At 39.5% G+C, this 25,692-nt stretch overlaps 1 protein-coding gene across 4 annotated transcripts in view; it reads right to left on the bottom strand.

The window, feature by feature from the left end:
* SCLT1 (sodium channel and clathrin linker 1) overlaps window positions 1-25,692 on the bottom strand; it is a 179,667-nt gene that overhangs the window by 49,346 nt on the left and 104,629 nt on the right. For all 4 annotated transcript variants that reach the window (XR_012803959.1, XM_075615377.1, XM_075615368.1 and 1 more), the window contains exons 15-19: window positions 24,043-24,114; window positions 20,037-20,111; window positions 17,908-18,053; window positions 13,013-13,205; window positions 9,760-9,956 (exon numbers count right to left, since the gene is read on the bottom strand). Coding sequence is in view for 3 of the 4 variants with exons in the window: in XM_075615377.1 (XP_075471492.1) it covers window positions 9,760-9,956; window positions 13,013-13,205; window positions 17,908-18,053; window positions 20,037-20,111; window positions 24,043-24,114 (683 nt within the window). In the remaining variant the exon portion in view is untranslated. The remainder of the gene's footprint in view (window positions 1-9,759; window positions 9,957-13,012; window positions 13,206-17,907; window positions 18,054-20,036; window positions 20,112-24,042; window positions 24,115-25,692) is intronic.

The raw sequence follows: 25,692 nt of genomic DNA, 5'->3' as shown, positions 1-25,692 counted from the left end.
AAGAGAGATTTTCCTTAGCTCAGTTACAACTGGGCAGACAGAAGGAGAGAAGAGGTCGAGTGCACAGAAGAACTGTGTATTGAAAGTAAGACACAAGGGGACCAGACCTCATTTCCTGGACACAGAGGACCCAGGAACCTGCCAGAGGCTGGACGCTCAAACACACCAAGACACCACTGACCTGAAGGGCCATCTGCTTTAAGGTACCGCTGAGACTTTGGGGGTGGTATGCTGGCGAGGGGCTTTCCCCCCCAGTCTTACAGATAGGGACTAGGGAGTGAGTTAGCCCTCACACAGGGATAGATGTTTGTTGTTTTATGAATATTTGTATTTGCTGTGTTGTTTAAAGGAACAGGCAATAAAGCCTTATGTTAATTTCACATTAAACAGTCTCCATTAGCATACCTCTGCACACTTCTCTTACAGCCATATTTACCAAGAGTGTGTTAGTCCATACGACAGCTTCTGGCACTGGAAGAAGTCTTAAAGAAGACACTGGTTTGAAATGGTGGGTCTCCGGAGCTGAACTCCATTCATTTCAGGAACCCCTGCTTCCAGAGATATTTACCGCTGTAGGTGCCGGTAGCCGCACTAGCTCAGCTAACTGGGTTTTAAAATGTAATACTCCCGTGTCAGGGCCAATAGGAAGTTGAACCTGATGATGTCACGGCTTCCTATTGGCTGGCTGGGCACAGGAGCTTTGAAAGCAGCCATAATGTGAACCATGGTAGCCGAGCAGAGCGTCTACCGGCACCCCTATGCAGTACACCGGCAGCAGGGGGTTCCTGGAGCTGAAATTAATAGGGTTCAGCTGTGGAGACCCAGTTTCAATCCAATGTAAAAAAATACATTTTAAAAAAGCTTGAATTTGCCGCTTTAAAGAATAGTACTACTTAGTAAATATGTCTCAATCTGTTAAGGACTCATTGCTAAAATAAAACTGTTATACAGTAAAATGTACATGTAATCTTCATGTTGTGCTTTAAAAAAAAAAGGGGGGGTCTCAATTAGCAAAATGCCAAAAAAACAGATGCCACAAAAACCCAATGACATTAGAATGTGTTGCCTGTCTCTTTCTCTGTATGAATATTGCTAAGATACATGTTCTATTAAGCTGCTGAACACTTTAAAGTGACGACTTCTCCCATACCAATTTAAAAGTCTGGGCAGTATTCCAGCTCAGTCTCTGAAAGGTTTACAGATCTTCTGTCAGAATACAAAGGGCAAAAATATTCATATACTGTACCATTTCCAACTAAATGCAAAAAAAAAAAAAAGGCAGATGCCATCTCATTTCTGGTGATTTTAAGAACCCAGATGTTTAAATACAGAACACCTATTTCAGAAATCTTATTCTTTCAAGTATAAGAACTGTTAAGGGGCACCATTTGCTCAACCCGTTTACAATCAGTATAAATAACACTGCAACATTCAATTTTGCTGAACAAGCTTTTAATTAGCATACCTTTAAAAAGCAAAGCACTTTGATGAGCTTCAAGTCTCAGCAAAAATGTCAGCAAAAGGGCATACAGAATATAAGAAATCTGCACGCAAGGCATATTTGTAAATACAATTAAAACGGGCTTAACAATTGTGCACGTGTGGCATAATATTTAATATTTACTCCACCTTTGTTGGAAGGCAAAACAGATCAGTAAAATATCACAGTACAGTATTATAACTAATTAATATATTTTTTCTTTCCTCTGAAGCTTTCATAAATAAACACAAGCATTTGTGTCTTTTTTTTTTTTTAGGCGATCCCGCTATATCTTGGTCACATATTCAATAAGAGTACCACTGTCCTCATATGGCTAACATTAAACTCATGTAAATGTTCCTGAATTGTAAAACACCTTATACTGTAATAGGCGTAAATTAGAAGCTTTATATAACAGCCATCACTGTGTGCAGCATGAGGGCACCTTAGTAATTACAGCTGCTTCTGAAGCCATAAGATCACAGGTGGCTGCTTCACAGAGTACTTATGCTGCTTGTAAGGTCATACGAACATTTTAGGGCAATTTAACCAGGAAAATAATGCATAACGTTATACATTTCCCCCCACTTTTTAGTTTTACAAGCAACCAATCTACTAACTTCTGCTGGTATTTAATACAAATGTCTACAGTATTTGAAAGGGTTTCAAATTGTTAAGATCATTTGTCCATTTCAATTCTAATACCAGGTACACACTGCACTTTGAGAGCACAGGGAAAGTTATTTGGCTCCAGTGCAAAATGGTCTTAGCGACAGCCAATATCATATTGTAATTGTAGTTTACCCGTGCTCCTTGTAGCTTGTCATTCTAAGGCTGCGCCGGCGACAGCAACGCGACGTTGCGGCAAAACAAATGCATTGCCGCTATCGCGTGCGTTTATAGTAAGCGCGACGGAGCGGTCGCGATCGCTGGAAGTCATCTCTATTTGATTTTCCAGTGACCGTCGAGTCGCAGGCACTATAAGCGTAGCCTAAGGCTGGGGCCATTGTTCCTTCGCCCGTGCGGAGGCTGTGAAGTGACCCGCATGAAGTGGGTACTTTCCCAGGTCATGGTGGACGGGCCGTGCGTTACGGAGCTAGTTCGCCCTCATTGGGCGAACCGCTCACGTGACCGGCCTGTCGCGCCAAGAAATCAGTTTCAACTGATTTTTTGTGCAACGCGTTCCGCCCGCACGCCACATGGACGCGATCACTGTCTTAAGGCAATCTGATCACTCAGCGTGCAGACATCTCCGCACGGTCTGCGGCATCATGGCCCCAGCATAAGGCCTCGTCCAGGCTGAGTGCACGCGAGTGCGCAATCACAACAATTAAACTAAATTGTTGTGTCCATGCTTGGCGAGACATACTTTTGTATTTGTCACGCCTGCCCTGGTCATGTGCGCGGTGGTCTACATGCAGTTTAGTTCTCGCATGACGCCCCGCGCACACCTTTCTATCATTTCCTCCACAGCTCAATTTTGAATTATTTTAAACAATGTCACATCAGATTGGACGGGATCAAATATACAATCTCCCAAAGTTTTTAACAAGCGCAGCACTACATTCTGCACTTTTATATCTAAGCGTTCTCTCATGATCACTTAATATGCAGTTACCATTATTTTGAGAAATAAGGCATCTTCTTACACTGAATATATAGAGTACAGTATGAAACATTAGGGCTTGGTAAGTAGCATTACCAAAAACATCCTAAATAGCAACATGTGATTCTTGCAGTGTGTGCGTGCATTAAAGCACCAAATGCTTGAACAGGGTGTTTTGTCACTTCAATCAAAATCCCACCCCAGAAAACAGGGACAAATACATGGAAGCAAAGAATGTATGCGAAATATGGCTACACAGAAGAACAAAAAGCTCCAATTTAGAAACCTTAACCTTTATAAGTACGGTAACAAAGCAGGTAAATTATTAGGAAATCTAGTTAGACGAGCTACACAGCCAAAACACATAAGTAGGATACGTAAAGCTTCAGGTGAACGAACATCAACTCCTGAAGAAATATGTACAGTGTTTAGGGACTTTTATCAAAAACTGTATAATACCAGTGAGCAAGGTGATGTAGCTCAAGACAAGTTTTTACAGGGATTATAGTTCCTAAAAATAATGAATGAAGAGCAACAAGAACGTAATGCTCCGATTACCAGGGAAGAAATAGAGGCTGTCATAAAGAAACTTATGGCTTTACGGCCGAATTCTATAAGATCTTGGGGCCAGAGGTAGGACTATCCCTGCAAAACGCCTTCAAAGAGATAGTAGACAGAGGGGAATATTTGGTAACAAGGAAAACAGCTTTCATCAGAATTTTACATAAAGAAGGTAAAGAACCGCTTGTGCCAGCTTCATATCGACCCATATCCTTATTAAATCAGGATGTAAAAATTCTCTAAAAAATTCTGGCAGAGAAGCTCACAGCAGTATTACCAGGTTTGAACCATAAAGATCAGCCAGGGTTTGTAAAAGGTAGATCTTCAGTGAAGAACATAAGAAAATTATTAGGAGCCCTTTATTGGACCAAATCAAATCCACAAGATACTGTATTAGGAACAATGTAATTACTTCGGTAGACGTAGAAAAAGCCTTTGATAATGTTAGATGGGAATTTTTATTTGATATACTTCAAAGAATGGGAATATCAGGCATGTTTCTTAACATGATTAAAACTATGTATGAGGGTCCAAAGGCACAGATCATGGCAGCAGGAATACTCTCCCAGGAATTCAATTTATACAGAGGAACAAGGCAAGGGTGTCCCTTTCGCCATTGCTATTCAACATAGCAATGGAACCATTGGCTACTGTATGTACCTTTGGGACATGGTAAACTATAAAGGCTTTGAAATAGGAAGTAACGAAGTAAAGTTGGCTGTTTTGCGGATGAACGTCTGATGTTTGTCTCTAATCCGGAAACACCGGTTAAAAATATATATGAGACACTTAAAAAATATGAAAAATGTATGGGGTTTATAGTTGATGCCTCCAAAACTGAGATTCTAGTGCTGTCTCGCAACAATAATGTTAGGTGGGTGGAAGACCTCCCCTGTAAAAAGACAAGGCAGTCAATCAAATACTTGGGGGTTAATATAGACCCCGACCTAGAGCAATTGTACGCAAGCAATTTTAAATCAATCTCAACCAAAGTGATTAAATAGCTAGAAAGTAGTCAAGGCCTCCCATTGAACTTATCGGGTAGATGACAACTTGTTAAGATGATCAGCTTCGCTAGTATTATATACCCATTGCAGATGCTGCTTATCCTGGTTCGCCTTACAGACATAAAATTATGGAATGTCCTACAAAATATCCAAATTTCTGCCTATACAAGGTAACATGAAATTTGAACCAGGTCGATCACAAAATATGTTTAAGACGTGGGAAACCAAGGGAATAAATAATATAGGACAGCTGGTTCATATAGAAAGGGAACACTTTGTCATTTGAAGAGCTGAGAGTTAAGAAGTAATTCCCACAATCTCACTACTTCTTCTACATGCAGATCATACATTACTGTAAGAGCCTAGAGAACTATAAGAAAGAGTTATTAGAAAACAACATGTTTGATAGCTACTTCAGGACTGCAAATATTTTTACATTTTACATTTCTGAATTATATGATTGGATCCGAGATAAAGACCATGGCAAGCAATTGCAAAAAGTGGCAGCCAAGTGGAACAAAGACTTGCCAAAAATAACTAAGATTGACTTTTTGCTGGTAGGATTGGGTAGAACCAGGAAAATAATAATATCAGAGACATGGAGGGAATTATAATTTACATTACTACATAGAGCGTATTATGAGTTTGACATCCAATATAAACAGATAGAAAGAGGCAAATAAATGTCTGCTTATTAACATGGATCAAAAACACTGCCTATGGGAATGCCCATGTATATCTGATTTTTGGGACCAGGTTCTAATTTATATATATATATATATATATATATATATATATATATATATATATATATATATATATATATATATATATATATATATATATATACAGTGTTCGACAAACCTATACATTTGCTCGCCCTGGGCAAGTGGATTTAACATCGTGGCGAGCGCGTATTGGCCCAAGCAGCATACGTTTGGTACTAGGTGGCGAGTAGATTTTTTTGTGTGGCGAGTAGATTTTTTGGTGATTTGTCAACCACTGTATATATATATATATATATATATATATATATATATATATATACATACCTATATATATATATATATATATATATATATATATATATATATATATATATATACATATATATATATATATATATATATATACATATATATATATATATATATATACACATATATATATATATACATATATATATATATATACATATATATATACATATATATATATACATATATATATATATATATATATATATACATACACACACACACACACACGACATGACAAAAGTGGTAACTGTGAAGGAACATCTATCAGTTTTATTTGGGAACATGGAGGGGTGGAAAAAAGTTCATGGGGACTCAGGAATCCCAAGTATTGCCGACATTATACTCCTGCAGAACAAAGAAAATAACCCCTCCAAAAGCGCTTACCTACACTAAATTAAGATGTGATAATTAATGTGCTATTGGATAATATGTGCTAAAACAACAAACAGTCTGACAATTGCTGTAAGAGCAAGCAGCTAGGTGACAATAATGTCAGGTTATTCCAAACCTGAAAACAATTAGTGCGCAAACAATATTAAAGTCCCCAGCGCTAAAGTCCAAGATACCGTGATCTTCAGATAGTCTCTGATCTTAAAGATGATAGCTGGGCTCCGTTGAAAATGTTCCAGATGGGATGTGTCTTTGGAATAGACAGATGCACGTCTGAAATACAGATGAGAGGCACACCTGATTGCGCAGCGTTTTCTAGCAATCAGATCCCTATCTTAGACAGTGAAGATTCCTACTCACATGATGAACGCCAATATATTCAGTGGAGAGAATCTGTGCTTGTTCCCCTTCTTTCAGCTCCTCTCACAACCCCACGTGCAGGCAGCTTACTGGAGGTGGCCTCAATCCACAATGGCGTCGGGGGTGGCTCCGTTAAGAACCCCCACCGAAGAGGGAAGAAATGGGCACAATATGGTGTAGTTTGACACTTTTAATTGGTTAAAACACTAAAAAAACAATGTAAAATACACTCACATGGTGCAATAACGATTGGTATTGCTAAAATTGCCGTCCGCAGCTTGCAAATCCTGCCCTTAGAATGCACAGAGTCCCTGCATGCAGACACGCTGGTAGACTGAGCGTGTGACGTCACCGCTGCTGGGAACTCCCTTGCAAAAGCTACGGTTGCTGGGATGGCTCAAACGACTAGGCTCCTCCTCCCTACGCGTTTCGTGACACGTGGTCACTTCGTCACGAAGTGACCACGTGTCACGAAACGCGTAGGGAGGAGGAGCCTAGTCGTTTGAGCCATCCCAGCAACCGTAGCTTTTGCAAGGGAGTTCCCAGCAGCGGTGACGTCCCACGCTCAGTCTACCAGCGTGTCTGCATGCAGGGACTCTGTGCATTCTAAGGGCAGGATTTGCAAGCTGCGGACGGCAATTTTAGCAATACCAATCGTTATTGCACCATGTGAGTGTATTTTACATTGTTTTTTTAGTGTTTTAACCAATTAAAAGTGTCAAACTACACCATATTGTGCCCATTTCTTCCCTCTTCGGTGGGGGTTCTTAACGGAGCCACCCCCGACGCCATTGTGGATTGAGGCCACCTCCAGTAAGCTGCCTGCACGTGGGGTTGTGAGAGGAGCTGAAAGAAGGGGAACAAGCACAGATTCTCTCCACTGAATATATTGGCGTTCATCATGTGAGTAGGAATCTTCACTGTCTTAGATAGGGATCTGATTGCTAGAAAACGCTGCGCAATCAGGTGTGCCTCTCATCTGTATTTCAGACGTGCATCTGTCTATTCCAAAGACACATCCCATCTGGAACATTTTCAACGGAGCCCAGCTATCATCTTTAAGATCAGAGACTATCTGAAGATCACGGTATCTTGGACTTTAGCGCTGGGGACTTTAATATTGTTTGCGCATTATACTCCTGCAGCTAGAAAGTCTATAAGGGTGCAATGTGTGACCCTCCAAACTTGGAAACGGTTAAAACAAACCTCACAGTGACCTTAGATAAAATGGAAACGGAGACCAATGAGGAACAAAAAACTGAGAATTGTTTTACAAAATGGGAACCCTTTATTGACTCCCTACCACAGAGTGAAAAAGACCAAATATATCAGGCTTTCGCACACAACCTGGAGTCTCTTGCACAAACAGAGGGAGAAAATAAACAGGTTAAAAGGTTCAGGAAAGGAGAACAGTATATCCGCACCGAACGCCTGTAATATGTGTCAGACTAAAGTTATGTTTTGTACATTCTGTAAGTTAATTATTTCATTTCAAAATTGTGTATTTTTTAGTTAAGCTTGAGCATCTGATTTATACCTTTTTACTTTCTTTTTTTATGTATAATTTAAGCATGGAAAATTGTAAAGATGTGTTAAATCTCTCATGTTTACCATCAATGTTGGAAAATCAATAAAAAGAACAATGAGGGGGAACAAAGCACCAAATACTGGATTTCTGGGGATGGCAAAATAGCCTGGTCCAACACACCATTTATACCATTAAGAAGCGAGTCCTGAAACATTTATTTATGTGTCAAAGAAAAAAAATGAGAATCTTACTGAGCAACATTAAAAAAATAGATTGGAAGCTCTGCGGTGCAGGGACTTGTGTCTACAAAAATTCTATGTATAACGCGGTATACACTATCAGCGCCAAACAAAAGAAAAAAATAATAATATATATAATACAATTATTAAAATAAAAACCATCAATTAAAAGGTCTGTAAAGCTGATGGAGTTTGGGTTATAAATGAAGAACAAATATGTATGGTAAGAAACAAATAACAGTTTGTGTGAAGTAAAGGAGAAACATATTTGCCATGGTAACAGTAGGCAGTAAAGAAGGAATACAAGTATCTGCAGTCTGTAGTATACAAGAAAACACAAAGAATACCAGATATTAGATTTGCTAAGCTATTGTGCTAAAGAGCCCCCTGGACCGCAGACATTCTCTGTAACTGGTATATCCTACAACAGCGGTGCACAAACTGGGGGGCGTGCCCCGATTGGCTGTGGAGTTTACAGAGGCCCCGTGCGCTTCCCTAAGGCACTTAAATTAAGTGCCGGGGAAGCGGAGAAGGCCTCAGTAAACTGCACTTACCTTGCTTCTGTAGACGCGCCGCAATGTAGCATCATTTGACGCCGCGAGGTCATGTGATGCCACGTTGCGACGCCGAAGCCGGAGGCAAGGGGGAGGGGGGGTGCGGAGAGAGAGGAACTGCCATTAGGGGGGCACAGGGTAAAAAGATTGCGCTCTCCTGTCCTACAAGATAGCCTGCTCCTAATTATTTATGTAGGAGAAGGCAAGACCATAGTTACCGTCACTCTAGCACAAAGGTTGTCAACTCCAGTCTTCAAGACTCCCCAACAGGTTAGGATTTCAGGATATCCCTGCTTTAGCACAGGTGGCTCAAGCAGTGGCTCAGTCCTGCAATGAAGGATCTTCGACTAAGTCACTGATTGAGCAACCTGTGCTGAAGCAGGGATATCCTTAAAACCTGACTTGTTGGGGGGGAGGGGTGGGTCTTGAGGACTGTGCTGAGAACCCCTGCTAGCACTATTTTGCATCTTCCGTAATGCAGAGGCCTGCATTGCATTGCATTCCTGAATGGGGTTGTTTTATTTATCCTAAATCAGATGCAACATCAGTCACCCAATGAAAAAGTACTGCAAAAAAGACACAAGAAATAATTTAACCGGTTCTACATAATTTATATTGTGTTTGACCTTGTGCTTTGTATCATCATATGCTATGTAAATAAAACACATTCAGGTTTTCAATGTCAGTATCTGAATTATAGAATGAAACAAAAAACAGTCAAAATCTAATTCTCCGATGGCAAATCATTTGTGAAACAAGTTATAACCAACTGAAATAAGGTGAATAAGCAGAAATAATGTGCTAAAATTGTTATATTTGTAGCTGGTTATTCACAAACTCTAAATATATATTTTCAAATGTGAGTATAACCACGAAAGTGCATAATTAATCTGAAACAGAATAATAAATGATCATTCTGTCAAAACATAACATGCTTTCTCTTTCCGATTCTCCTCACCTTTCCCTAACACAGGTAGCTATCACCAGTACATACCGTAGATTCCCCAGTCTGGTCTCCAAACTCTCTGTTAGTTTCTTGGCCTCATCTTTCCATCTGTTGGTTGCTTTTTGCTGTGCTGTCAGTAGCCTCCTTAATTCGTTTATGGAATTTCGATTGCCATCTTCCATCTCTTGCAACTGAACTTCAAACCCTTGTTCCTTCACTGAAAACTCGTGTGCCATTGTGCTTAGCTGTTTTAAATAAAATACAGTATTAGAAACCCATCATATTTTGATGTTGAGAGTACCCCCAGGAAAAAACAAACAACAAACTGGTATTACTTTTTGGGGTAATCAGAAATGGAAAATGAGCCTCCTGCAAGGCACTTATTTAATTGCATGTATGTACATTTCTGTAATTGTTTGAAGCATACAGAATATAATGAAGCTACCCCCATCACAACACCTAACCTATCCTGCCCATAAACTCACAGTGCAATGCTTCTTTTACTGATTTTGGTTTGTGACGAAATAGGCAGCAAGGCTTCCTAAAATTCACAGGGAGTCTGCACTGCTGCCTATTCTCATCGGGATTACTGTGGGCAACCATGGCGTTAAGGTTGGGCCTCTGGGGTTTGCCTTTTATTTCAGTGTACTTGGTATTATGTAGAAAAAATAATGAAGGAGGAGTTGATCAACTACAAGTCCTGTACGTTATTTACTCCTACGCATATTCAGCTTTTTATCGTTAGACATTAGCACTTAAAGTACTCTGAGCGACAAACATTAAACTAAGATCATATGTGGTTTAATAGAAACCCAACACCTCCACCTGTTCACTTTTTAATTACTGGAAAAACTATAAGAATAGTGATATGTTTTATTAATTTGTAAATAAATGTTCCATTTTATGTATATGTATAGTGTACATTTAAAGTGAATTCTTTAAGAGCACATACTAAACTATGCTGTTTATTGATTTCCTGTACCTTGTATTATGTGTTACATATGTGAAAGCAGTGATACTGCTTTACCCATGTGATTCTATGTACTCTAATGTATGTGGTGTTTTAATGTATGAAAGCAGCAATACTGCTTTACCTGGGTGTTCAAGGACAGGTGGGGGTTAATCTTGCACTTGCAGTATGTCCCCCATTGCCTTGCAAAAAGGACTCCCAGTCATCATTGTAAGGTATTGAATATACGTGTACTGTGACATTTCTGTTCCCCATTACCCTACTGTATTCCTGGACCTGTATCCCGTGGCCTATGCTGGAGATAGGCCTGATCCTGTTTGGGCACGTCACCCGATGTTTCTTGGTCCACTGCATCCAGTTATCACATTATTGTACCTGGTCCGTGTACAGAGGCTTGGCTAATCAGCCCCCCACCGGGAGAGAAAATGGTAATTTTTTCCACCAGACTGATCGGTGGCTCTCTGAGTGGGGAAAAAGAATAACCCCTGCCGCCGACCAGAGTTCTACAGAAGTTTGTGTTGGTGACTTGTTTTGCAGAGTTGGTGTCAGTACAGTGGACGGTGTCTAGACCCTGTACGGTGTGTTAGTCTTGATCACTGAAACAAATGTGTGGACCCCACTGTTGTCCTAGCCTTTGTGACTTCACCCATAAAGGATCCCAGAGGAACATAGAGGGTAAGCTTGTTTCAGCAGCACCATTCACTTAGGTGTCTTCCCGTACCCCTGTTGTGGTTTAAGTATTTCTGTACCTGTTGAATTATGTTTTGCTTTTCGCTCTGGCTAAATAAACTTCTGTCTATTATTATTTATTTTATTTATAAAATATTTTACCAGGAAGTAAAACATTGAGAGTTACCTCTCGTTTTCTAGTATGTCCTGGGCATAGAGTCAAGACAAATAATACATGGTTACAAATACAGTTACATAAGTGAACAGGGTATACATTATATACAAGAACTTAAACTGGTGGTGGATGTGAGAGTCTCCGGTAGGTTGTTCCAGTTTTATGGTGCATGGTAAGAGAAGGAGGAGTGGCCGGATACTTTGTTGAGCCTTGGGACCACGAACAGTCTTTTGGAGTCGAATCTCAGATGATAAGTGCTGCATGTGGAAGGGGTGAGGAGCTTGTTCAGATAGATGGGTAGCTTGCCCAGAAAGTATTTGAAGGCAAGACAGGAAAGGTGAACTTTGCACCATAGATGACCAATCTAGTTCTTTCAGCATTTCGCAGTGATGTGTGTTGTAGTTGCATTGGAGAACAAAACGGTTCTCCACAGTCTATTAAACACCTGCGTTCTGTCTAGTGACTGAACAATCCATGGTAGTCCGGTAAACCCTAATCTTAACACAGTTTAATGCCCCATTGAAGTACCAAAAGTTTATGTTAAGGAGCACTCACAAATCCATGATATACTGCCACAGGTGCACAGTAAGCTCACTAGTTGCTGAATGGATAGAGAAGATGTGAACAAAGTCAGCACAAATTTGAGAAAAACATTTATTATAATCAGATTACTATTAATAATAATTGCTCTTCGGAAGTACCATACAAGTGCCAGCTTTGTTCACATCTAAATCTCCCACATTTGCCATCTGTCTGGGTGATTTGTACAGCTTCATATTGTATTTTTATTGTAATTTATGGAAAGTGCTTAGTCCGCTAATTGCTACACTGCAACAATGTACATGAATAAAAATGTAAATTCTCATAGCTATGTTCTATTTTGTGAAAATCCTTTTGCTTTGCACATGAATTCTACCAAGTGTGCCATAATTCTTGCTATTTTGCCACCACAAATCTTAGCTAATTAACTAAAATATTAAGCTTTTTATAGCTTTTCATCTGAACAGTTTATGAAATACAAACTTTGCTAATATTTGTACTGCAAATATGGTTCTAGGGCTAGGTTTCACAAAGCAGCATTATAGGACATCGCCTTGAATGTCTGTCAACGCCAGATCGGGTACTATACCCCACATTGCGGCTTCACAAATACAAGCCCAAATTTCATGCTTATAGTTTACAGCATTGTGGTATTAAAAAATGCATCCGATTAAAAAAATCATAAGCCTTGGTCTTAGGGAAGAGAACATTCCCAAGTAATATTTAAAAATAAATGACACAAATTAAAACCCATCATTGTTACTTACATTTAAAGAGGTTTAAAATGACACTGCATTATCCCATCCCCACTTCTCCTCCCTTTTAAACTTCATCTTTCTCGTCCCCTTTGGCAACATCTCTTTTCTATTTTGCCCGCTCCTGTTCTACACACTTATTGCATATGCTTTCATAACTACATGTATTTTAATAAACAGCAGCGTTAACACCTGAAATTTGACTTTATGTTGTGCCTCCATCGCTGTCTTTCTCCACTCCTCCATCTCTTTGTGCAATTGCTCGTTCTCCTGCAAAAGTTTAAGTCTTTCTTCACTGACAGAACTACAACTTTCTCTTTCACTCTCCAAAGTCCTATTCATTTTCTGTATGGTTTCACGGCATTGTGACAGTTCCTCATCAGTGCTGGAAAAAAGAAATATATATAACAATTACAGAAGCTGTATTTCATACAATATGTAGAAGGGGTCTCATCTTAGTGATTGATATCTTATGTACCCAAATCTGACACCTATATGTATTTTACATGAATTTTTAAGTTAGGCCCCGTTCACACTGCGCACTTCGCGACGTGCGCGCGCACAAACGTTCATCACCGACCACTGGCGGCCAATGGTAGTGTTCAGTCTTGAAACTACCATTGGCTGCAAAGTACGGCGTCGACGCTGCTGCAGTAGCGGGAGTCTTCTTAATCTGTGATCTCCGGCTGCAGCAGCGTGACGTCAGTTTCAGCAGCCAATCAATGTCCAGACGTTTTACATTGATTGGCTGCTGAAATTGTGGGGACGGCAGACGGGACGGGGGAAATAAAAAAAAATAGCTTTGGGGACACGGACACACAACCCGGTCCCTGCTGCGCACCCCCACGGTCCCTGCTGCACACCCCCCCCGGTCCCCGCTGCGCCCTCCCCCCGTTGCCCGCTGCACCCCCCCCCCCGCATGCTGCCATGTATCGGATCATCCGTCTGCTGGGGATGATCACACATCACCCAGCAGACGGAGGCGCGCAGTCGCACGCAGCGTTGCGAAGTGCGCAGTGTGAACGGGGCCTTAGACTTGGGAGGGGTTTGATTTCCTCTGGTTACTTCTATTTGTGGGATGTCACCGAGTAATCAGTGTTTGTACAGCCAGAGTCCCCGCTCCCCACAACTTTATTGGTTCTCTGACAAGGACAGTGTGGGATAAGAGTCAAGAAAAAACTTGATTGACAAACACTTCCCTATTTAGAGGTCATGAAGAAATTCCACTGGCAGACTACGTGGGATTGCACCTTGAAGCAAATAAGTGATTTTCTTTTACCTTACGAGATGCTGTGTGGAATATTTATAGGAAGCCGATTGTATTAATAAGTTGTTTAAAAATATATATTTGTGTCTGCTTTATGGGGCAGCCACATTAAGTAAATTTTGATTAAATTGCTCACCAACTGATAGAAGTATAAAATTATTGGTATTTGGTAATGTGACGGTAGGGGGGTAAACAGGCTCCAAATAAAGGTTTAAGCCCGTTTGGTTACCCCTGATCCGTAATGAGGGTTCAAGAAGAGTCAGCTCTTGGACCCACTGTTGTATATGCATAACCTACAATTGTGCGGTAATAAAGTATTTAATGTGTTTTTAGCTTTGCAGGAGTGCCAGCGAGCAGAGATTGCTGTGGTATGAGTTTCAAGGGCTTTTTTTTGCAGAGAAAGTGTTGTCAGACTGTATCTATCTAGCCAGGGCCCAGAGTTGCTGGTTCCCCTAAAAATGTACCCAGGAATCCTGGATACATGTAGACACATGGTCTCGGTAATCTCTCCCCTTGAAAACGCTTTTGCGACTTACCACCAGGGGTTCCCTGCTTCAGCACCGACCAGAAAGGTAAAAGGGGCATAGGGATGTGAGGTGTCCCTGAAACAGTCAAGGAGTCCCTAGGTTAATGGGGATACCCAGTAAATGCCCAAGTCACCCAGAACCTATATAGAGGTTCATGGGTTGGTTCCCTGCTTCAGCACCGACCAGAAAGGTAAAAAGAGCATAGGGATGTGAGCTGTCCCTGAAACAGTGAAGGGGTCCCTAGGTTAATGGGGACACCGAGTAAATGCCCAGGTCACCCAGAACCGGTATAGGAGTTCTGAGGTACAGTATTCCAATCATCTAAGGTTGTGGGGGGTACTTAGAATCCGTACGAAGTCTATGCAACAGTGTATGGGGATATGGCTGGTGAAAAGTGAGTGCAGCTTTTTATTCTATTTCCCATATAAGAAAGACTTAGGATTGTTAAAGTGTATATTTTATTAACACAAAGAGTGTTAAGTACATGTATGCTTTGTGCACAGTAAAATGAGGCACAGGAATGGAAAGTGTTCCTGTAGCTGCGGGGATCCATAGGTAACATAGGGGTGCCCCAGTTAGTGCAAAGGTGTCCCAGAACCTATATTGGGTTTGTGGGTTATGGAAGTTCCCTGTAAAGTATAGAAAAACCTGACCTGTTTAGGAGCATTTGGGGTTCCTGTGTCGTAGAAACTCCAGACTTTGGGAGTGTAAGTTTTAGGCGGGATATTGGGGCGAAAATGTATTCTTTTTGTTTGCAGGAGTTCGGGGAGGGCCCAGCTACTGGTGGTCCCCTGATTCTCCCCGGCGGGCAGGCACTATTTATGGGTTTGCGGGGTGAATCACATTGGGGCTGCACCGTTTCCCCCAGACTCCTGGTTTTCGAGCCCAGATATCCCCAACTAATTTCCCACACGTATATAAGGTTCCCCAAGGTTTATACTTTATTAAAGTATGGTTCAGAGGATGTTATACTATATGTATAAAAATCCATGGGGTCAGCCTAAAGCAATTGCATAGGAGACATGATATCTACCCCGCCTTCTGTCTGCAAAAGGATTCCAGGATATGGAGGTGTCAAGACCATTTGGTAGCAAGGAGGGGAGAGGAAAAGGCCCCAACAGCCATATGGGTTCTGTCAGACTCTGCGGACCTTTCCCAGCAGATAGTCATGCCCCTTTCTCTGACATCATAAGCCAGACGAGCCCTGCTCTGATTAGCTGCTGAGAAATTTCCCAGGCTTTTTGATTGGGCCATAGCAATTTGGGAATGAAACACCAGAGGTATTATAAACCCCTGCGCAACTCAGATTTTCAGTTGTCTGAGGTTCTCAATGTTTTCTAAGATTCTAAGCACCAAGTGAATTCCAGCCCTTTGGAGAGAGAGGGGAGCTGTGACGGTTGGAACTGCAGGTTAATTTCAGTTCCAAGACTTTTGTTAAGGTAAGCTTTGGATTGATAAGCCCCTACACCTAGAAAAGTATAGTTTTTGTACCCCAGTCCCAAGTAGTGTGTTTTTTGCCTGTATTTTGTGTATCATTGTATGTTTGCGTATTTTAAGTGAATAAACTACAATTTATTTCATTATCTTGTTTTGTTCAATGTATGATCCGGATAAAAAGGTGTAAAATGGCTTGGTCTCCCGTAACAGGTAAGCCTCAATTTCATATGACCAAAAGTATCTATTTCTCATAGGAAACACGATAAAGATTTATTTTAAGGATGATTAACTTTAACTATGGAAGCCTGTTGCATTGATCAGCTGTTTTGAGCTTTGTTTAGCCTGTGTTACATGGGACTGCTTCTTTTAGTTACAGCAGCAGTCAGGAAACAAGCTCTGGCAGCAACTTTGGTACATACCGTATGAACCAACTACAAAGCATTTATTGACCAGAAGTGACTGGAAGTAAAAGCAAAATATAAATATAATAGATTTCAGTTACTAATTCAGAATATAGAATAGCTTACGTGGCAGCTCTGATTTGTATCAAACTTGAGCAATGTGCAGTACAGTAGCTCTTTAGGTAGTATAAATTCTAGAAGAAGAAAAAATGCCCTTTGGAGGATTACCGTTGTAATCACAACTTTTCTAAAGCAGGCATTACATATAGATTTATGCAGCTGAAAAGATAAGAGTGCTCATAAAAGAATAAGAACACAAAGCATGGAAAGAAACGCTCACATAAAAAAAGGGATGGGAGCCATAAAGAAACAGGGTGGAAATTACAGTCTAATAAAAGGTTATATTTCTTCAGGGTAGCTTAAACCTGCTAGGACTTAGCACATTAATGGTGGTAAAGAAAATGTTACACAGTGAAACCGAGGAAGAATAAGCTTACTTTGCCATTTAGGGATCTATTCAACATGAACAGACACTGCAGAGAAATATTTATATAAAAGGCATACAGGTCAATCTGAAATGCCTACATGTTCTTCTTGCCTTGGAATGTACTACAGGAAAGCAACAAGTCTTCCCATCAACTAGGTGCACTGGTCCAAGAATCCACTTTATTCCTTTTTCAACGTTGGTGTGCAACATTTCTAATATTTTCTATTCATTTCAATGGGCCATATTGCGTCTTTCAGCAAGTGGAATAGCACCGCTTAGTAAAGATGGGCCATATACCTTATTTAAATGCTTGTTCATCATTGAAGAATCTCCTAAACACGTTTCTGGCCTATCTTGATTGATAGATTAATTAATGTTGTTAATTTGGCATGTTTGCAAAACGTCAAATTTAGAGGGAATGAATGAGGAGTGAGGAAAGAAAATGTCAGACACGCTTTTAAGGTATGGGCAAGTTTACGCTTTGGATGCTGTAATTTGCACTTACAATTAAATACAGAAATGTCCCTGTGTGTGTACTAAAGAGCCTAATTTTTGTTTTTATTAGGAGCAGACGGGAAAAGATGGTATAAAGACTAAGTTAACAGACATATATTACATGCATTATATCGGCAAACAAAGAAGGCATCTACAACTAAATTGTGGGGCCAAAGTCACTGGCTATAAAGCTACTGTACTGACAACTTTTATACAGCTAATCTATATCAGTTTTCCATCAACCTGATAAAGAACTAGTTGGAGACATTGGATGGAGCAAATGACCTCCATATAATAATTGTATAATTTAGGAAGTTGCTAGAAAACATAATAACACATGGACTTATGGGCCTTACCTCCTATGATGTACGATTCCCTAAAGAATGTTAACCTACATAGCAATCTCTTAAAGAAGGAATCTAAGCTGCTTGACTATTTATAGCTGAAAGTGATGGTTACAAACGTTTGCTTACTTAAGCTCCAGTTGTCTCATTTTATTTTGCGCAGCATGCAGACTTATTTGGAGGTCATCTTTAGTACGTTCTGCAATCAGACAACGCTGGTGTAGTGCCTCCAGTTTTCTATAATCTCCTTCATTTCCCCTGCCTTCTCGATACACCTTCAACAGAAGATATCATCAAGTAGGCACTAGATTACCATGAAGAATTGAAAATGTACACTTGCATGATAAAAACCGAGCACTTATATCACAGAAAAAAACAAAAACAAAACAATTGTATACGGTACAGTACATGAATTGTATAAAGGTACATGAATAAACAGCTGTGGCAGTAGAGGCCGTTCTTGATAAAGAACTATAGCTCTTTGGAAGAAAACAAAAAAAAAAAAAGATACATATTTCTTAATTACACCAAGATGAAAAAGAAATGTATAGCCATCAGTTTCAGTGTGTTACTGTACGTAATAAATGTTGCACGGGTTGGTTGACCTTTTTCAGTGCAAACATCTGGTCCAGTATAGCATTACTTTTATTTCACTAGGGGGGAAACAATTCCTTTACAATACCTGTAAATGGTATTGTCACCCTTCCTTGATGTACTTCTTAAATGAATCCACTATACTACTAAATGTAGAAATTTTCTCTCATTTTATAATAAATAACATTATCTTTTCTCTATTCTCATGTCAATCCGGTGTTATTGTCGAAAAAGAGGTGTAAAGATATAGGCCGATTTGAGTTCCAAATTGAGATAATGCCAACATATATGTAATGGCTTAGGCCTTAGTGCCTAGGGGGCTCTCTTAAAGCTGCAGTTCAAGCTGCCGTTTAAAAAAAAAAATATATATATATATTTTTTTTTTTTCCCATTCAATATGTGCATCAATACAATCTGCACACTGAAAAGTGATTAGCTAAGCTGCAGATCGATCTGTTCTCCTGTAATCGATCGCTTGCTCAGGGTTATTTAATTCAGTTCTTGCACATCATTTTGGGCAATGTAGTTCCTAGGATATGATTGACTGGGCAGTTACTAGATACAATTGGTTCACTGCTAGAGAGAGAGGGCAGGGCTCAAGAGCCAGAGACTAACAGAAGGGGAAGGGGGCTGTCACTTTGAAAATGCTTCCTACATTAGAAACATTAAAAAAGTCTTTAAAACATTCTTTTTTTTTTTTTTAAATGCTACAAGTATTTTCTCATAGTACAGAACTCATTTATTAAAAAAAAAACACACATGCAGGATATTGCTTGAACTACTGCTTTAAATTACAATATTGCCAATCAGGGGACAAATGCATACTGTAGGAACTCCAGTAGACTTCAACGGGAGCTTGTGTGATGGTGCTAAATAAATAAACCACTAATATTTAATCCTTTGGGTGCCCCAGAACGTAGTCACTATATAATGGGGACTGGCATTTTGTGGGTCCCTTGACATAGTGACAACGTCATCCCAGGGAGGGTGGTTTTCTTTAGCTTACATTGCTTCCTGCTTTCCCATGGGGCCATGATGCGGTCTAACCAGTAAGGAAACAGGAGGAGGATCTCTAGACAATGTGTGTTTTTTGTTTGTTTTTTTTAGAGCCTTAAAAGTTTTGTTAAGATGCAGTTCAGGCAAGCATGTTTTTTTACCCCAATAAATCAGTTCGGAACTATAAGAAAATACTTCTAGCATTTTTTTTTAAAACAACTCTGAATTACATTTTTAATGTATTACACTGTAACAAGCATTTTTTGTTTCTGCACCGACAGCCATTTAGTGAACCCCCCAGCTGAATCTTCGTTGATCGATCAGAGGAGAACGGATCGATCGGCAACGTAACTAATTACTTATTGTGTGGATTGCATCGATGCACATATTAAAGGGGAAACAAACCCTAAAATAATACTGTAGTAATAAAAAAAAAACCGCCGCGTGGACTGCTGCTTTAAACGACCAAATATTCACATAAATGGTTAAATAATAGAAATAAACTTGAGAAAGAAAAGCAAAAGTTGCATTGTGCGAGATGTGCTTATTGACCAATTTGTTAGAATGCACATTTCTCTAAAAACACACAGAGCCTTATTCTATAAAGTGCGATCACTCCCCATTTGTGCTGCTGCTGTTCTCGATAGAATAAGGCTTGTAACACCGACCTTTTCAAGTTCTTCCTCTGCTGCACGTTTCTCTCGCAAGGCACGGTCAATTTGGCTCTGTTTATCTCCATAATCCTTTATTACAAATGAAAAAAAAAAGGTTTAAAAAAAAAAAAACACACAGCAACGAGTAAAGCAATTTAACCAATGTTAACCAATTTGTACATGTTTCTACTGATAACATAAGTAACAATATTTGTTGGTTTGTCCTGATATTAATAATGTTACAACAGGATGCATGGTTTATCTTCTGTGCAAGAAGTTTGCGATACGTTCTTGGACATGTCACAGCATTTAAATATTCTCCTTCCCAACAAACTTAGGTAGACGACTCGTATTCGTAAAGGTTCACAAAGCTATAGAAATGTAATATATCCGTCATCTTACAATACGTTATATATACTATAGCTACAGGAGCAAGTATATTTACATAATTGTTAAAAAAAAAATAGAATACAAACTATTAGGCTTCAAAGTTGATGTAATTAAAACCTATGGTCAACTCTAACAAACTTACAAATAATGTCTCTGAAATCAAAATGTATCATTCAGCTACTGTATGTATAAATGTAGTCAAAGATTTCCTGCAGACAGGGAATGACCAGGACATTGCCCGTGACACTTGCCACAGGGAGAGCTTCACATTATTTCAAAATGCAGCAGCTACAGCTAGGACCTTCACTGGAGCCTTTTCCCCCCACACGTTCAGTGAACAGATAAAGCCAGCGGCATTACCACATTAACGTCAGAAATAGCGCGGTACCATGGTTTTCAACAGCGCTCACAGTAAAACTTGCATTATTAACACGGCAACGTTAAAGCATCACATTTAACGGGAGTAATAACATCTGCTACATATGTACTTGTGGCCCTGGATCTTTATAATTATTATACTCATTGGATTAACTCGTTGCTAGGTAGCTGTGCAAAGGATAAAATTATGAGTTGCATTACAAACCTTCTACTCCAGGGGTGGGCAACTCCAGTCATCAAGGGCCACCTACAGATCAGGTTTTCAGGATATCCCTGCTTCAGCATAGGTGGTTAAACTAGTGGCTCATTCGAAGACTCAGACACCTGTACTGAATCAGGGATATCCTGAAAACCTGACCTGTTGGTGGCTCTCGAGTACTGGAGTTGACCACCGCTGTTCTATTTCCATTAGACTTTCTAAACGTTTAGAGGGGGAAAAGAAATATGTCCAAAATCCTTTAAATGTTAAAATCTGAGAAAATAAAATCAATTGCACATTGTGCCTAAAATTGTGTTGCAATAAAAAAAAAGAAAGAAAAGTAAATCCAAAAGGAAAAATAAAATAAAAAAATAATTCCAATTTTGTACCACAGTTAAGCTCAGATGAATAAAAAAATATATATCCACATGGGAATAGATTTAATGGAACAGATGCTTCAAAAGATTATCTGTTACAGAACTGTTCACTCTTATGTATTAAATTTGTATCTTTGAAAAACCTCTTCTTAGGTCTTTCTGCACACCTCTGAATTTGAGCTCGCATAACACTGTGTACGTGTGAGGGCATAAACAGGTCCAATTAACTCAAATGAGAATATGTGATACTTCTAACTGATCTCCAGACACTGCCACAGTTGGGGATAATTCCAAAAACTAATAAAATAATGTGCAAAACAAAATTATGGTGAGTACAATTATTTATAATAAATATATCAAACTGATAATAGGAAATGCTACAGAATCAGTGAAAAGCCCATATGTTAAATATACCCGATGTCTGGGGTGGAGAATTTTAGTTCTCAAGACCACCGACTGGCCAGGTCTTCAGGATATTTCTGTTTCAGCACAGGTGGTGCAGCCATTCTGATTCATTGAGCCACCTGTGCTGAAGCAGGGATAGCCTAAAAACCTGAGCAGTTGGTGGCCCTTGAGGACTGGAGTTGGCCTCCCCTTCTCTATGTATTCAGATGTTTATCAAGCTCTGATCTGTAATGAGACGCCAGGGTATTTGTAAGGTTTCTAAACTCTGTAGAAACAGTTGGCTTCCTGTACTTACAGAATATTACCTCCTAAAAAGGGACAGTTGGTCACTTAGGGGGAATTATAATTGTGAAATAGCTCCGACAGCAGCACAATACTAGTGCTTGAGGAAGAAGTGCTTAGTGGATGTTCATTTGTATTGTTGGCTACTCCATGTTCCAAAATGTAATTATTTGCTTCATAAATTGTAGCTTCAGTTTGACTCTTAATTATAAAATACAGTGAAAGTGTCTTTATTCTCAGGAAGTAGAAACGACCTTTTCGCAAAAGGCTCTTGTCACAAAAGTGGGAGAACAGGTCTGGGGCTCACTGTCCAATAATGACAGGCCACACCCTCTAAAACAAAACCTGAACGTGTTAAAAATAATGTACTCCTATATTAATGAGCCCATACCAAAAGAAAAATGATATAGATATTGTTATTTTCGCCACAGACATGAGTTGTGCATCTGTGATTTATGATTCCATTTTGCCACCAGAAGAGCTAATTAATCAAACCTGCCCATATCTTCCCTTGTTCATAGGATGTTTTACAAAGTAAAGGGCGTTTATGCAAAAGCCGGTTACACATCACATGAAGGTAAGATAGATATTTTCAGCCTAGGTTTAAATTAGTATGAGTCTTCTAGTATCAGAATAGCCATGTTAAGGGGTTCTGATTATGTAGACTAACATGAACCTCTGTAGTTAATTAGGTGGTCTAACCGTATACAAACTAAGCTAGATCAAAACATTATATACCTTTAAACACTGATTTTACAGCCATTTAGAAAAGTATCCTCTAAGCACCCAAGGCCCTGTTTGCCTTTAATGTTCACTATACTGTATGAAGCTATAACCTGAAGTTGCATCATATTGCAGAAGTAGCTATTTGAGCTGAAAACGTAGAGTTATACCACTAAGAAACATACAGTATATTGCATTGGTAAATAGGCCTAATTTATGGAAATATTATAAGGGGTTTCATACATTTTTGGCCATATTGTATATATATATATATATATATATATATATATATATAAAAGTATACATTACCGCAAAAAGGTGACAGCACTCAGGTGAATGAAAATGAATGTATTAAATACAGCACATAGCTCCAACGTTTCGATCCCACAGGGGGATCTTCCTCAGGGTGTTATCGAAACGTTGGAGCTATGTTCTGTATTTAATACATTCATTTTCATTCACCTGAGTGCTGTCTCCTTTTTGCTGCTATGCGGTAATGTATACTTTTATTATTTATATGGGACATGCACCTACTCATTATTGAATTTCTATTGGAGTGCCAGTGATTTTTTCTCATATCTTCAGTATTCGGTGATACCTTTTTTATTGGACTAACAATTTATGTCATAGGACAAGCTTTCGAGAGTTATACTCTTGAAAGCTTGTCCTATGACATAAATTGTTAGTCCAATAAAAAAGGTATCACCGAATACTGAAGAACATATATACATATATATATATATATATATATATATATATATATATATATATATATATATATATATATACATACTGTACACACACACACACACACACACACACACACACACACACACACACACAATATATGTATATCCGGACAAAACCACTGATAATATTATAATACTAAGGAACTTACGGTATTCTATAAACAATAATAGTGCATCACACAGAAAGTCCCACTGAAGTCAATAGGGCTTTTGTGTGCGATATTCCCAGATCAGTGCTGTGGCTGGTTAAAGAATAAAGGCCTATGCATTCCAACTTCTCTTGCACGGAAGGGGTAACATTTGGCGTATTTTATTGTACTGTATACAGGCAAAAAGACAAAATTGCAAGCATTTTTTTTTTCGTCGTAAATAACAAGGAATCCTGAGAAATTACTCTGAAGAGCAGAATAAATACAAGTCAAACAATAGCTGTGCAAACGTACATTCTGCTTTACAAGGGTGTATTTATATATTGCAGTTAATAAAGGTTAGTGCACTCAATGCAGATGACTACATACCATTTGAAGCGCAGAAAGGTCTTCAGTTAACCGTGAAATTTGTACATTATAAAGTTTTCTTGCATTCTCTACCTGAAAGAAACAAAATGACACATTTTCACATAAAAATTAAGCCATCCACACAAACTAAATATGCTCAGCCCAAAGCTTTCGACCCCAGCTAGACAGGTTTGGTGAAGCAGCCCGATAGCAAGCCTTATTATGCAATCCACGGTCATTCCGATGTCTCTTTAAAGGAGTAGTCCCTCCTAAGATGAAATCGAACTAAGGAGAGTGGCATGTTTAATTGACAAAAAATAAAAAGTCGTTTCAAATAATGTTTGGAACTTAACATTTCCTAGGTAAACAAATGCTTGAGTGTTTTTACAATCTGTATTCAATGTATTTTTAGAAGATGGATGATCAATCCTCAAAGCCACTGCTAAATTGTTATTTTTGCTTTGTTCTCCGTTTGCAGAGTGCAGGATATTATCATTAGCCAGTTTACCTTAAATAGCTGATATGATCAAATGCAGAGTTCCCCGAAAAAAGCAAAAACATACATTCACAAGATAGAAAAAGGTAAGACATTTACTTTGTGTGATTGAATCTTTCCAAGGAAGTCAATTACATTAAAAAGTAAAAACTATTCCTGAGTTATCAAAACTTACAAACCAAATATGAAATAGTAGGGCTGAATGTCTTCAAGTACCTACAAATTCGGCACTTTGTTCAAACACTATCCCCAACGTTGGAATTTCCCCCTCTCACTGGTTTTGAGCGGCTCTGTAGAGATACAGGCCACCAGAAAGGTCTCATAACACAAATTAACGCAGAACTGGAGAGGGCCGTAGAAGCCCCCACACACGACTATATGCTGCATTGGGCAGCAGAATTGGATATAGTTATAGACCGAGAGGACTGGGAAAGTATCTGGGAAACAGCTGCAGGAACTTCCATATGTACCACAATCAAAGAAAATATATATAAAATACTGTTTCGCTGGTATCTTACCCCAGTTAGAATAAATCAAATCTACCCCCAGGCGTCCGATCTATGCTGGAGAGGCTGCGGTCAAAAGGGGGACATGGCCCATATTTGGTGGACATGTCCGGAAATTCAGAAATACTGGGAAACTATACAAAAATTAATTGAAGAGGTCACAGACCTCAAAATCCCTATTGACCCGTTGACCTGCCTGCTGGCCAGGCCCTTAGAAACCTTGGACCGACCAGCAGGTAAATTAATCTCCTTCATTCTCACAGCGGCTAGATGTGCGGTGGCGGCCGCCTGGAAGAAGGTGTCTCCCCCTCCAAACAAACGGTAAAAAATAGGGTGCAAGAGGTGATGAATATGGAGAAATTGTCAGCTTTTTTAAAAAGATCTACTGACTCCTTTAATAAGACATGGGACCTATGGCTGACCCAAATGGCACCCCAACGTCATTAAACCACATAAGAGAAGAAAAGAAGAAAAATAGCTTAGAGGCTTTAGCGATAGAGACTGAGGACACGGGAAGCAACGGGCCCCCCCCTCTCCTTCCCCTCCCGCCCTCTCCTCTCTCTCCCTCTTTTTCTGTTTCAACACTCGCGCTCTCTGCATAGCCCCTGGAGGGTCAGGGGAGCGTTGAGTCTTTCCCTTTCCTTCTGGTTTCTTTTATTGATAAAAAGG

The sequence above is a fragment of the Ascaphus truei genome, chromosome 1 (assembly GCF_040206685.1).
Source record: "Ascaphus truei isolate aAscTru1 chromosome 1, aAscTru1.hap1, whole genome shotgun sequence".
In the NCBI taxonomy this organism is placed as follows: Eukaryota; Metazoa; Chordata; class Amphibia; order Anura; family Ascaphidae; genus Ascaphus; species Ascaphus truei.
The sequence above is the reverse complement of the archived record's forward strand: the minus strand, read 5'-3'. Positions and strand labels throughout refer to the sequence as shown.